Source organism: Oncorhynchus nerka, linkage group LG28 (assembly GCF_034236695.1).
Source record: "Oncorhynchus nerka isolate Pitt River linkage group LG28, Oner_Uvic_2.0, whole genome shotgun sequence".
Taxonomy (NCBI): domain Eukaryota; kingdom Metazoa; phylum Chordata; class Actinopteri; order Salmoniformes; family Salmonidae; genus Oncorhynchus; species Oncorhynchus nerka.
Window position 1 is genome coordinate 69,560,088 of NC_088423.1, and position 13,273 is coordinate 69,573,360.

Genomic DNA, 13,273 nt, shown 5'->3' on the forward strand with positions numbered 1-13,273 from the left:
GCATATGGAAGTCAACATTGAACTAAGTGATATACTGTAGGAATGTGATCATGTGCACAGGGTATACTAATTCCTTCCTCCCCCTGATTTTCATTAACAGATGACTAACTTGCATATCTTGACCACATGAAGGTATCTGAGGAGGGAGCTCCAGGCAATTTTTAATGAAGCATATCTCGTCTCTCTCTTATGAGAAAAAACAATAACAGCGTAACACTGGCAGACAAGAACAAGATGGCTGTCTTAAGCATGCCTTATTCAGTCTTACATGAACAGTCCTGGACGGAGAGATGACTAATTCCATCACGAAAGGTGTGCACATCTTTTTTTGTGTGCCGTTTGATGTCTCTTTTATTCATTTTATCATGTCCTCCAACCAGAGGTGATCCTTTTTGTATTACATATCATGTAAAACGCATGCAAATTATTACGCAATAGGATGCCCAGAATAGACTTTGTTGTTTTCCCTCATGTCTGTGTGGCTATTTTGCATCCAAAGGAATTATGTTTTTTTATGAAATTGTCCTGACCTGAAAAATACTGTTATATTCTTAAATAACTTTGTACAGCTGATTCAATGTCATTAAACTATGTTTGATTTAGTGAAAGGAAAGTCCACTCTTAACAGCCATTATAGTGAAAATGTGATGCAAGGGATTCAAAGTCTGGCAGTATTTACTTGAAAATGATTATAGAAAATGACTACTATATATCTATCTAGTTATATATAAAATGACAATTAAGTGTTTATTTTTCAGAGTAACTTAGGATGTCTTGTATATGTTGAGGTACGAGTGTTCAAACAATAGCAAATACTGTATGTGAAGAAAACTTAATTCATTCATTTTTATTTTTCTGAAATTGTACAGCATGGCTATTATCCTATGCAATATGTATTCATATATAGATATATTGGGGGTAGTTTGTTTTTCTCAGTGAAGCTTTAATATTGTGGGATCACTTGGAAGCTGGTATAGCAAAATGCACTGCTGTAGCTGCATGACTCCTGTCTTATAAATACAGTGTATCCATGTGTATTGCAGTGCAAATGGACCGACATTAGGCTGGAAATGGGAGGAGCTACGGTATCTCTAGCCACAATAAAACATCAGACCAATAACATACGAGACCAATACATTTTTGAAAATAAAAGGCTCCAAAATACATTTAGTTTCCTTGCCTCGAAAATCCTTTCTAGAAACCGCAACATTTGTGCCAGTTTAAATATCCTCATACAACACAATGGTCACTATGTTCCAGCACACATTTACAAAATCAGCAGCATGAAGAACAACACATCCCCCAACTCTTCCACCTCCCACATGTGTATCATGTGTAGTGAGTTGACCTGTCTCTCTCTGCTGTTTGTGTTGATGAGCTTCAGCTCCTCAGTCCTGGAGCACCCTCCTCAGCTCCCCCTCCACCTCCTCCACCAAGGCAGGGAAGCTGGGGTCCAAGAGACACAGGCGGACAAAGGGCTCCAACTCCCCATGGGACAGAGCACTGTGGCGGTACACCAGGGGCAAGGACAGACCATGCTCGCCCAGGAAGTGCTGAGAAAAAAATAGATAGACCAGGGACCTGTTCATTTGTTTGTATACAATTAAATGAACTATAATTAACTATAATCTCCCAAGTCAGTTAGGTGTTCATTATTTCATTGGCCTACCCTACACTTCAGTAGTGGCGGGGAATAACTACAACCCCATGAAGTGTAGGTTACATTCAAGCTCAGTGGGTGAGAGTAGTAATGTTAAATAGCTACTATTTATTCACCTTGCGCGATTGTCAAACTCCATCAAGTGATCATTACATGAATCATCACCCTCAGCATTCATCAGTCATCTATCTAATCACTGTGTTGTGTCAGTACCAACCTACCTGGGTAAGACGTTTGATGGATAAAGAGCCCTGGACGACCTCCGGTTCAGTAGCCATAGCATCCCCAGCACCCGCCTGATGACAAGGTTAAAAGAGATGATACTAATGCCACAGGACTTTACAGGGCAACACACCAAGGGAGATTAAGCTGCATCATAGCTGCATCCTTTATTGAATGATTTCCCTCAGTCATCATGGCTCATTCATCCTCACTGACAGCTTTTTCAAATGTGTGTGATGGTGTTTATTGTTGGTTTAATTTCTCCCCCTTCTGTGTGGGGAGGTTAAGGATGAACATATTTCACATTGTCATTGATTCATACATAAAATCCATATTAACCTAGTTGGTTCCAGGGCCATTCAGTATTAAACAAGCTATATTGTTTTCATACCTGTAAATAGCACCATCTAGTGGGGGATTCTTACTGTAACAACAGCAATTTTAATACCTCAACTATAGCTTGCCTCATACATTATGAAGAATAACATTCTTAAAATAAGAACAGCTTTAAAGGTGAAAAAAACAAACATGCAATGCACTCATTTCAATTAGATAATGTATTGCAGGAGCTGTTCCAATTCAGATGTTCCAAAATACACTTTCATGATACAATACGTAGCTACATGTTTTCAGTGTGTATGTGTTGTTGAGTACCTGTTGATTCTGTGCAGTGGTCTTGGTAGGGGGCTTATTGGGTGTTGGGGGGCAGCTGAGTGGTGGTGGTGGTGGCCCCCTGTGTGGTGACAGGCAGGTACTCCTTCAGTCTGAGTACTGCACTGCTACACTCCTCCAGGGCCTCAGCCCTGCTGCCACTGAACTGCATCCTGATCAGACGGCTCTCCCCCTGCACATACACAGCATTGTTTTGTTTGAGAGCTAGCCAATATCTCCTCTTCAAATGCTACTAAGACAATCTTAACAAGCTTGACACGCCACTTACAATTCATCAGTGGCACTTATCTAGAACACTTATTTAGCCTACATATCACTCACAAGCCAGGCCCTTGGCAGAACATGGGCAACCAAAGCACTGCTTACAGCCAGCTAGTTGTTCCAAGACTGGTAAAATGCATCGTGTCAGGCCTCAGATCCCCTTAAATCAGGCCATTTAATGACCAATTACACTGTTGTCTCAGCACAGCCACCCCTGCCAAACATCAGGTCTGCCACACTCATGTCAGTGTGAAATCTGGCTATGGTAAATAAAGCTGCCACTATACAAATTGCTGAGGAAATTACAGACTAAAATTCCGGTGTTGCCTTGTAGTCAACATTAGCCTAAGTTTCATATAAAACTAGGTGCTAGAATAATAATACAATTTGGTATGTAGACTCTTGTATACTTTAGCTAGCTACTATTTAAAAATTGGTGTTGTTTCTTAAAGCAAATAAAGGCTTTCGCAACCCACCTTAACAGTCAGACGGAACAGCAGGGTATCTGATTTCTGCTGAACTTTGAGGTAGCTTGGAGCATCAAGTAAGGAAAACCCATCCTGAAAAATGTGGAATCACAACAATCAGACAGACTAACAATTGTAAACAAACAACAGTCAAAAGTCATAGTAGTAAAATAAAGTCATATGGGATAGGGCACATAGCTAATCCTCATGTCTTCAATGAGACAAAAAAGTACATTTAATAGTATCAGATGGAGCATGCAGCAATCACAGCTCTACTTTTGGTTAGCAGGAGCTGGAGCAAATCTCAAATGATCTGAAATGACATAAGTACGCCTGCAGGGGGCTCTATTGACTCAGAAACCCATCCAGACCCTGTGACCAGCATCATGCCATCAGAATGTCTTTGGAAAGATAACTTCCATCTCAAATAACCAGCTGTTGGAGGCTGAATGTTGTACTAAATATTAGTTTTGATTGAGTCATAAGGTGTGTTCGAATACTCATACAAACCGTACTATTTGTGACGTGAATTGAGTATATAAACTCAGGAAAAAAAGAAACTTTTTCTTTCAACAACAATTTGTAAAAATCCAAATAAAAAATAATGCGTTTAAACACTGTTTCCCATGCTTGTTCAATGAACCATAAACAATTAATGAACATGCACCTGTGGAACGGTTGTTAACGTTAAGACACTAACAGCTTATAGACGGTAGGCAATTAAGGTCACAGTTATGAAAACTTAGGACACTAAAGAGGCCTTTCTACGGACTCTGAAAAACACCAAAAGAAAGATGCCCAGGGTCCCTTCTCAACTGCGTGAACGTGCCTTAGGCATGCTGCAAGGAGGCATGAAGACTGCAGATGTGGGCAAAAACCCACCGTCCCTGGACCAGACAGGACTGGCAAAAAGTGCTCTTCACTGACAAGTCGCGGTTTTGTCTCACCAGGGGTGATGGTCGGATTCGCGGATAGATTTGGAAGTGGAGGGTCCATCATGGTCTGGGACAGTGTGTCACAGCATCATCGGACTGAGCTTGTTATCATTGCAGGCAATCTCAACGCTGTGCGTTACAGGGAAGACATCCTTCTCCCTCATTTGGTACCCTTCCTGTAGGCTCATCCTGACATGACCCTCCAGACTGACAAGCCATACTGCTTGTTCTGTGCGTGATTTCCTGCAAGACAGGAATGTCAGTGTTTTGCCATGGCCAGCGAAGAGCCCGGATCTCAATCCCATTGAGCACGTCTGGGACCGATTGGATCAGAGGGTGAGGGCTAGGGCTATTCCATTGGGTCAGAAGTTTACATACACTCAATTAGTATTTGGTAGCATTGCCTTTACATTGTTTAACTTGGGTCAAACGTTTTGGGTAGCGTTCCACATGCTTCCCACAATAAATTGGGTGAATTTTGGCCCATTCTTCCTGACAGAGCTGGTCTAACAGTCAGGTTTGTAGGCCTCTTTGCTCTCACACGCTTTTAACGTTCTGCCCACAAATTTTCTATAGGATTGAGGTCAGGGCTTTGTGACTTCAATACCTTGACTTTGTTGCCCTTAAGACATTTTGTCACAACTTTGAAAATGTGTTTGGGGTCATTGTCCATTTGGAAGAACCATTTGTGACCAAGCTTTAACTTCCTAACTGATGTTGCTTCTATATATCCACATAATTGTCCTCCCTATGATGCCATCCATTTTGTGAAGTGCACCAGTCCCTTCTGCAACAAAACACCCCCACAACATGATGCTGCCACCCCAGTGCTTCACGGTTGGGATGGTGTTCTTCGGCTTGCAAGCCTCCCCCCTTTTCCTCCAAACATAATCATGGTCATTATGGCCAAACAGTTCTATTTTTGTTTCATCAGACCAGAGAACATTTCTCCATAAACTACAATCTTTGTCCCCTTGTGCAGTTGCAAACCGTAGTCTGGCTTTTTTATGGCGGTTTTGGAGCACTGGCTTCTTCCTTGCTGAACGGCCTTTCAGGTTATGTCGATATAGGACTCGTTTTGCTGTGAATATAGATACTTTTGTACCTGTTTCCTCCAGCATCTTCACAAGGTATTTTGCTGTTGTTCTGGGATTGATTTGCACTTCTCGCACCAAAGTTCGTTGATCTCTAGGGGACAGAAATCATTTCCTTCCTGAGCGGAATGACGGCTGCGTCGTCCTATGGTGTTTATACTTGCATACTATTGTTTGTACAGATGAACGTGGTACCTTCAGGCGTTTGGAAATTGCTCCCAAGGATGAACCGGACTTGTGGAGGTCTACCATTTTTTTCTGAGGTCTTGGCTGATTTCTTTTGATTTTCCAATGATGTCAAGCAAAGAGGCAGAGTTTGAAGGTAGGCCTTGAAATACATCCTTAGGTACACTTCCAATTGACTCAAATTATGTCAATTAGCCTATCAGAAGCTTCTAAAGCCATGAAATAATTTTCTGTAATTTTCAAAGGTGTTTAAAGGCACGGTCAATTTAGTGTATGTAAACTTCTGACCTACTGGAATTGTGATACAGTGAATTATAAGTGAAATAATCTGTCTGTAAACAATTGTTGGAAAAATTACTTGTGTCATGCACAAAGTAGATGTCCTAACCGACTTGCCAAAACTATAGTTTGTTAACAAGAAACTTATGGAGTGGTTGAAAAACTAGTTTTAATGACTCCAACCTAAGTGTATGTAAACTTCTGACTTCAACTGTACCTAATGTTAGTTGGCTACTAATACATTGAACTTGCCAGGCAGTATTATTAACTATCTAACTAACTACCCAACGTTTATTGACTTGATAATTTACATAATTCTTAGCTAAGTGGCATGGACATTGTTCATTCTGGCTATCTACCCCGATTTCAGAGCACTCTCGCGCAGAATAACTGATGAATTCACAAATGCTCAACACCCGTTGAATATGGCGGGTGTCAGTAAACGTCAGCAAAAGAAAGCATAAATATATTGTTGCCAGCAGCAGTTACTGTCACCAACACTCTAGATAACATGAAAACAGCATAATCAGCTCTGCTAGGGCAAGTAAAATGGTCAGAGTGAAGTGTTCTCTCATTTGTGTCTGGAAGTAGCTAGCCAACGTTAGCTTGGGTGCTTGACTGCCATTGAACGCTCGGATCAACCCTACTCCTCGGCCAGAGCGTCCAGTGTGCGCTCTGAACGCTCCGAACTTATGAACGGACAATCTGACAATTTTGATTTACAAACACCCAGAGCACACTCTGGCACTCCAAATTGAATTTACGAACACAACCGAAATCGTAAAATGTTTAGCTAGTCAGTTCTTATGCTAACAAGCTAGCAAGAGGTTGCGTAGCAACAGCATCAACTTCAGGTAGACAGGTGAAGCACTAGTACGCTCAACTGAAACGATACGGTTTGTTTACAGTATACTAAAATGAACTAATAGTATATAGTATGTAGTAAATACTCATTAAGTATGTCGTATACAGTATGTTAGTATGGGTATTCGAACACAGCTAAAGTCTGTTGAGTAGAAATCTCTCCATGATTAGGCTACAATGAATAAAAACAGGTGTTAGTTTAGTTCCAAGTATGAATAAGCACTTTTCTAACCAAGTGAAAAATGACACTTTCCTGAATACTTTCAGATGTCATCTGACACCTTACAATGTATAACTATTTAACATCAACTAAAGTACAAATCTATTTAAACACTATTCTGTTTAGTAGTTTCTTCAGCATTGGAATTTGCGTTGAAATGTACCAGGGAAATATAGGTCAATAATACCTGCTGTGTTGACAGGAGACAGTAGTTGCGTTTTGCACATTATTAATGATAGAAAATGTGTTGGACCTTGTCCTGAGCACGGGGAAATGCTAGCTTTATGACAGGATATTTGGAATAACATTTTACCATAGCAACATATCCTTCTTAGTGATATAGATACTGCAAGTTATGTTTCTCCATTTCAAATGGACTTCAGCACAATGCAGGGATGGATACTCTACTCAGCTTTGTTACATAAAACATTACACTTCAGCTCCGTACTTCCAGATTCAAAACAGATTTCAATTTTCCTACTCCGCTGAGATGTTCTGAAGGGATTACATCAAATTTGTATTTTTAGTTGAAAATGATCATATCAGGAAGGCATCACATTACATAATTTCAACAAGACTTGTCAAATCATTCTGAGGCATAGTCAATCGTTTTCTGAGTCAGGTTGAGAGGTTCCATTTTCTATAATCCCAATCCCCTCCTTCCTCCAAATACTGAGAGAAAGACCCTATTAAACCATATCTTAGAATCAGGAGTAATCTGGATGATGATTACACACAATAACCCTCTCTCTCCTCCAGCATGGTGCATCCTACTATGGCATCATCATTCAGTTGGGACTCCCCTGGCATCAGCCACCGTGTATTACTGTAAACTCCCTTTATTGAAAGATACTCAAGAGCGTTACGATTAAGGGCGCCGATCTATCAATGACCGCTATCCCCTTTTGTCAGAGTGCACTTTGTGTCCTGACCTGAATAAGCATGTAGCCTTGTCTGGCACCCTGGCTCAGCAAGATGGCTGTAGCCACTTTCCATCCATCACTTGATGTGGCATAGCGCAGCTATGGCCCTTGTGTTCCTACAGCAATTTCTGCTGAGTCTCTCAGCTGCACACAGAGTCTGGCAGTGAACCTTGAGAAGACACAGGATAAACTGCACACTAACACAGGCACTATTCTGTAGACAGAACAGTGGTGGCAGGCAGCCTAGTGGTTAGAGCGTTGGACTTGTAACTGAAAGTTTGCAAGATCAAATCCCCAAGCTGACAAGGTAAAAATCTGTCCTTCTGCCCCTGAACAAGGCAGTTAACCCACTGTTCCTAGGCTGTCATTGAAAATAAGACTTTCTTCTTAACTGACTTGCCTGTAAAATAAATCAAATAGAAAGTACAACAGCAACATAGCTGGTGTTCAGTACTTGTTTTTGTTCCCTGTGTTTCAAAGGACTTGGAATCAAGTAATTTCTCAACATTGTTGCAAAAACATACAATTGTATCCTTAGCTAGGCTATCTGCCTATAAGCCAAATAGTGGAGATCTAAACTTAGACTAGCCCTTGATAATAACAATAGGTGTACAAAGTTGAGTGTGCAAAACATTATTAACACCTTCCTAAACTTGAGTTGCACCCCCTTTTAACCTCAGAACAGCCTCATTTATTTGGGGCGTGGACTCTGCAAGGTATTGAAAGCATTCCACAGGGATGCTGGCCCATTTTGACTCTAATGCTTCCCACAGTTGTGTCAAAATGGCTGGCTGTCCTTTGGGTGGTGGACCATTCTTGATACACACAGGAAACTGTTGAGCGTGAAGAACCCAGCAACGTTGCAGTTCTTGACACACTCAAACTGGTGCACCTGGCACCTACTACTATAACCCATTCAAAGACACTGCAATCTTTTGTCGTGCCCATTCACCCTCTGAATGGCACACACACACAATCAATGTCTCAATTGTCTCAAGGCTTAAAAATCCTTCTTTAACCTGTCTCTTTCCCTTTATCTACACTGATTGAAGTGGATTTAACATGTGACATAAATAAGTGTTCATAGCTTTCAACTGGATTCACCTGGTAAGTATGTCATGGAAAGAGCAGGTGTTCCAAATTTTTTGTACAGGCAGTGTAATTAGGCCAACAGGTTGGACAATAACAGTTATTATGTCTATGGAGTGTACATTTGGCAATAATTTGGTATATAATAATGAGTTATTGAATATATTGGGGGAATATTTGTATTTGATCTTATTTGGTTACATTGATATTTGGCCTAGAGATGTGCATGTGTGAAATGTGCAAGTGTAACCGATGTGAAATGGCTAGCTATTTAGCGGTGGTGCACGCTAATAGCGCTTCAATCGGCTGCAGCTATTGTGGCGCGATGGGTAACGACGCTTCGTGGGTGTCAGTTGTCTGTGTGCAGAGTCCCTGGTTCGAGCCCAGGTAGGGTAGAGGGAAAGAAGCTATACTGTTACACGAGTCCAGCTCAAAGACGGTAAAAACTAGATTCAGATCCATCCAGGAATTACTTGACATCAAAGGACATGTAATGTAGTTAGACCTCAACTCACTTACCAGAAGATCGTGGCCTTGGGACACCAACATATGACCAGATTCCACAATGGTGAGCACCAATTCACCCGCGCTTTCACTGGGCTCAAACATCTAGAGAAGTTTCAAGACACATTTTCAACAACAGCTGGATGATTCACATCACATCTGAGGCAAGTTCATTGACTAACCATAATGTAAAGTGTAGGCCTATAAGTATTTTATTTACTAATGTAGTAAACTAGCCTACATTTGTAAACAACGTTTGGTTAGCCTATCTAGCAAGTGGCATTAGGTAGCTAACTTTAGCTAGCGTCATCTCCTACAACACAGACGTTGGACAAAATTCACGACTAGACAACTTCATGTCACCTTCCATGGATTACCGCCGTCTTCTTTGGTCCCAGGCAAAAAACGTCCAAAGCGTTTCAACGTCCATATAGATTTATGTACAGTTGCCATTTGTAAAAACAATTCTAATAATATATATATATATATATCTCAGAAGAGCTTATATATCAGAAATTCATGAGTCACGCCTGTAGATTGAGTTTCTGTGTGCGCGCATGCGCTGGGTTCTGGCTGGGGATGCTAGAAGTGCGCCTTTTTTGTGTTTTTTTTCTCACCTTTATTTAACCTGGTAGGTAAATTGAGAACAAGTTCTCATTTACAATTGCGACCTGGCCAAGATAAAGCAAAGCAGTTCGACACATACAACGACACAGACTTACACATGGAGTAAAACAAACATACAGTCAATAATACAGTATAAACAAGTCGATATACGATGTGAGCAAATTACATTTACATTACATTTAAGTCATTTAGCAGACGCTCTTATCCAGAGCGACTTACAAATTGGTGCTTTCACCTTATGACATCCAGTGGAACAGCCACTTTACAATAGTGCATCTAGGTCTTTTAAGGGGGGGGAGAAGGATTACTTTATCCTATCCTAGGTATTCCTTAAAGAGGTGGGGTTTCAGGTGTCTCCGGAAGGTGGTGATTGACTACCGCTGTCCTGGCGTCGTGGGAGTTTGTTCCACCATTGGGGGCCAGAGCAGCGAACAGTTTTGACTGGGCTGAGCGGGAACTGTACTTCCTCAGTGGTAGGGAGGCGAGCAGGCCAGAGGTGGATGAACGCAGTGCCCTTGTTTGGGTGTAGGGCCTGATCAGAGCCTGGAGGTACTGAGGTGCCGTTCCCCTCACAGCTCCGTAGGCAAGCACCATGGTCTTGTAGCGGATGCAACATCCACAAGCTGGAAGCCAGTGGAGAGAGCGGAGGAGCGGGGTGACGTGAGAGAACTTGGGAAGGTTGAACTGAGATAAGGGAGGTAAAGGTGAGATAAGGGAGGTAAAGGCAAAAAAAGGCCATGGTGGCAAAGTAAATACAATATAGCAAGTAAAACACTGGAATGGTAGATTTGCAATGGAAGAATGTGCAAAGTAGAAATAAAAATAATGGGGTGCAAAGGAGCAAAATAAATTAATTAAATACAGTAGGGAAAGAGGTAGTTGTTTGGGCTAAACTATAGGTGGGCTAATGCCTAAATACAGGTGCAGTAATCTTTGAGGCTGCTCTGACAGTTGGTGCTTAAAGCTAGTGAGGGAGATAAGTGTTTCCAGTTTCAGAGATTTTTGTAGTTCGTTCCAGTCATTGGCAGCAGAGAACTGGAAGGACCCTGGCGGCCAAAGAAATAATTGGTTTTGACAGGGGTGACTAGAAAAGAGATATACCTGCTGGAGCGTGTGCTACTGGTGGGAGATGCTATGGTGACCAGCGAGCTGAGATAAGGGGGGACTTTACCTAGCAGGGTCTTGTAGACGACATGGAGCCAGTGGGTTTGGCGACGAGTATGAAGCGAGGGCCAGCCAACGAGAGCGTACAGGTCGCAATGGTGGGTAGTATATGGGGCTTTGGTGACAAAACGGATTGCACTGTGATAGACTGCATCCAATTTGTTGAGTAGGGTATTGGAGTATTGGAATTGGATTTTTTGTGCTAGCCTAGCACACTAGTTGCACCTACTCAACTCTAACCTAATTCCCAGGCTCAATTGCTCAACCTGTGATTTGTTTAGTGATGTGTTAGTGGTGCTGGGTTAGAATAGAGACCACGTTTACATGCGCACAGTATTCATAGCGCATACACCGCTTGAAGTCTTGGATAAAGTGTTTACATGCACCTTTGATATCCCGCTCACGTGCATCTCTGTACCCACGAATAAACAGAATATTCCCCATTTAAATTTATATAGAATAGTAACTGAAATATGGACACTGACTGTAGGTCAATAACCTCTCACAAATATAATATTAACTCATGCAGAATTATGCATTTCTTGCAGTAAAATTATACAGCAAATGTTAATTTAGTCTCAGGAACAGGAGTGGAGAAATATGATTTCTAGGAGCATGGCCTTATTTCTATTACAGCATATTGGATGACTGTAATTCATATTCCATTCACCCAGCTCAATGTAACATCGATAGGTTTAGGCCACTACATGATCCTCAAATTTTCCCAATACCAATAATGAGGTTGCTAAAACCTAGCCTACGAATGAAAGTTTACAACGTAGGTGCACAGGTCGAGAGAAAAATGTAATTAATACAGGTGACAGTGACACATTCAGTACCGCCTTGCACACTCTTGCCTGCATCTAGCTGATATAGGGTGTAATCATTAGTCCACCAGTTGGAAACAAGCGTTTCTATTGGATAAATTCAAGTATGTTTATCCCTGTTTCGTTATGTTTGCTTCTGTTGAAGAAACGTCAATCAACAGAATCGGGGGAATGAATACACCCTTGATGACACGCAAACACAGTTCACTTTCATAGCAGCCACATACAAACAGCATGAACATTTTGATCGTTGTATAATTCCTTCTCGCATCTACACGCTTTCCTCCTCCCACCTTTTCCGTTAGCTTCTGGATTTCAGTACACAACACATCAGCTGTCTGTGACCAGGCAAAAAAAACTTTCCAAGCCAAACCTTCCTGTCATAACCGCTACACACAGCCTACATCGTTGTCACCATATTAGCTAACAACATTAGAAATGTCATAGTCAATATAGCTACTAGAACTAACGTGTTAGTAAACACGCTACAATCATGCAGTACAGTCAGCAAGAAGTTACACCCAGTAGCAATAATTTAATAAAACCAAAAGCTTACCTTGGACTTGGAAGAGTTCAAGTGTTGGCTAGCCATAGCCAGATAGCTAACATAGTATTCCTCTGTTTGGTCCCTGGTGTTTTAGTAGGCTAAACTAGCTAGCTCAATGAAAGTGAAAGTTTAAAAAATGTATAGTTCTTTCTCTCTAACTCTCTCTCTCTTGCTTTTCCTTCATTTTTAAGGAAATTAATTTCTTCAAAACTGTTCAACTATTGACTTTCTCTCTCTTTGAGTCAACTACTCACCACATGTTATACACTGCAGTCCTAGCTAGCTGTAGCTTATGCTTTTAATACCAGATGTATTCTCTTATCCTTTCATTGGGTGGACAACATTGCAGTTCATGCTGCAAGAACTCTGATAGGTTGTCCTCCAGAAGTTGTCATAATTGCTGTGTAAGTATATGGAAGGGGGTGAGAACCATGAGCCTCCTTGGTTTTGTATTTAAGTCAATGTACCCAGAGGAGGACGGAAAATGCTGGTGCTACCCTCAGAGTGCTGTTGAGCCTACTGTAGACCTTCATTGCAAAACGATTTGTTTTAATTATTTATTTGACCTGAATATATTTAGTATAGGCCTAGTTTTATCAAAAAATAATAATTTTTTAAATGTTTCACTTTATATATATTTATTTATTCCTCCCCCCTTTTTTCCCCCAATTCCGTGGTATTCAATTGGTAGTTACAGTCTTGTCCAATCATCGCAACTCCCATATGGACTCA

General features: G+C 41.2%; 2 protein-coding genes across 3 annotated transcripts in view; one reads left to right on the top strand and one right to left on the bottom strand.

The window, feature by feature from the left end:
- The window catches only part of LOC115113614 (neuroplastin-like), a 43,424-nt gene extending 42,258 nt beyond the window's left edge, over positions 1–1,166 (top strand). For both annotated transcript variants that reach the window (XM_029641437.2, XM_029641440.2), the window contains one exon: positions 101–1,166. The gene's annotated coding sequence lies outside the window, so the exon portion shown is untranslated. The remainder of the gene's footprint in view (positions 1–100) is intronic.
- Positions 942–9,917, bottom strand: rec114 (REC114 meiotic recombination protein). The gene is given in 7 exon segments (XM_029641441.2): positions 942–1,553; positions 1,882–1,956; positions 2,537–2,608; positions 2,610–2,726; positions 3,292–3,375; positions 9,392–9,481; positions 9,740–9,917. Coding segments are annotated over 7 exon segments (693 nt in total). The 5' UTR covers positions 9,830–9,917; the 3' UTR covers positions 942–1,388.
- Positions 9,918–13,273: the final 3,356 nt, after the last annotated feature.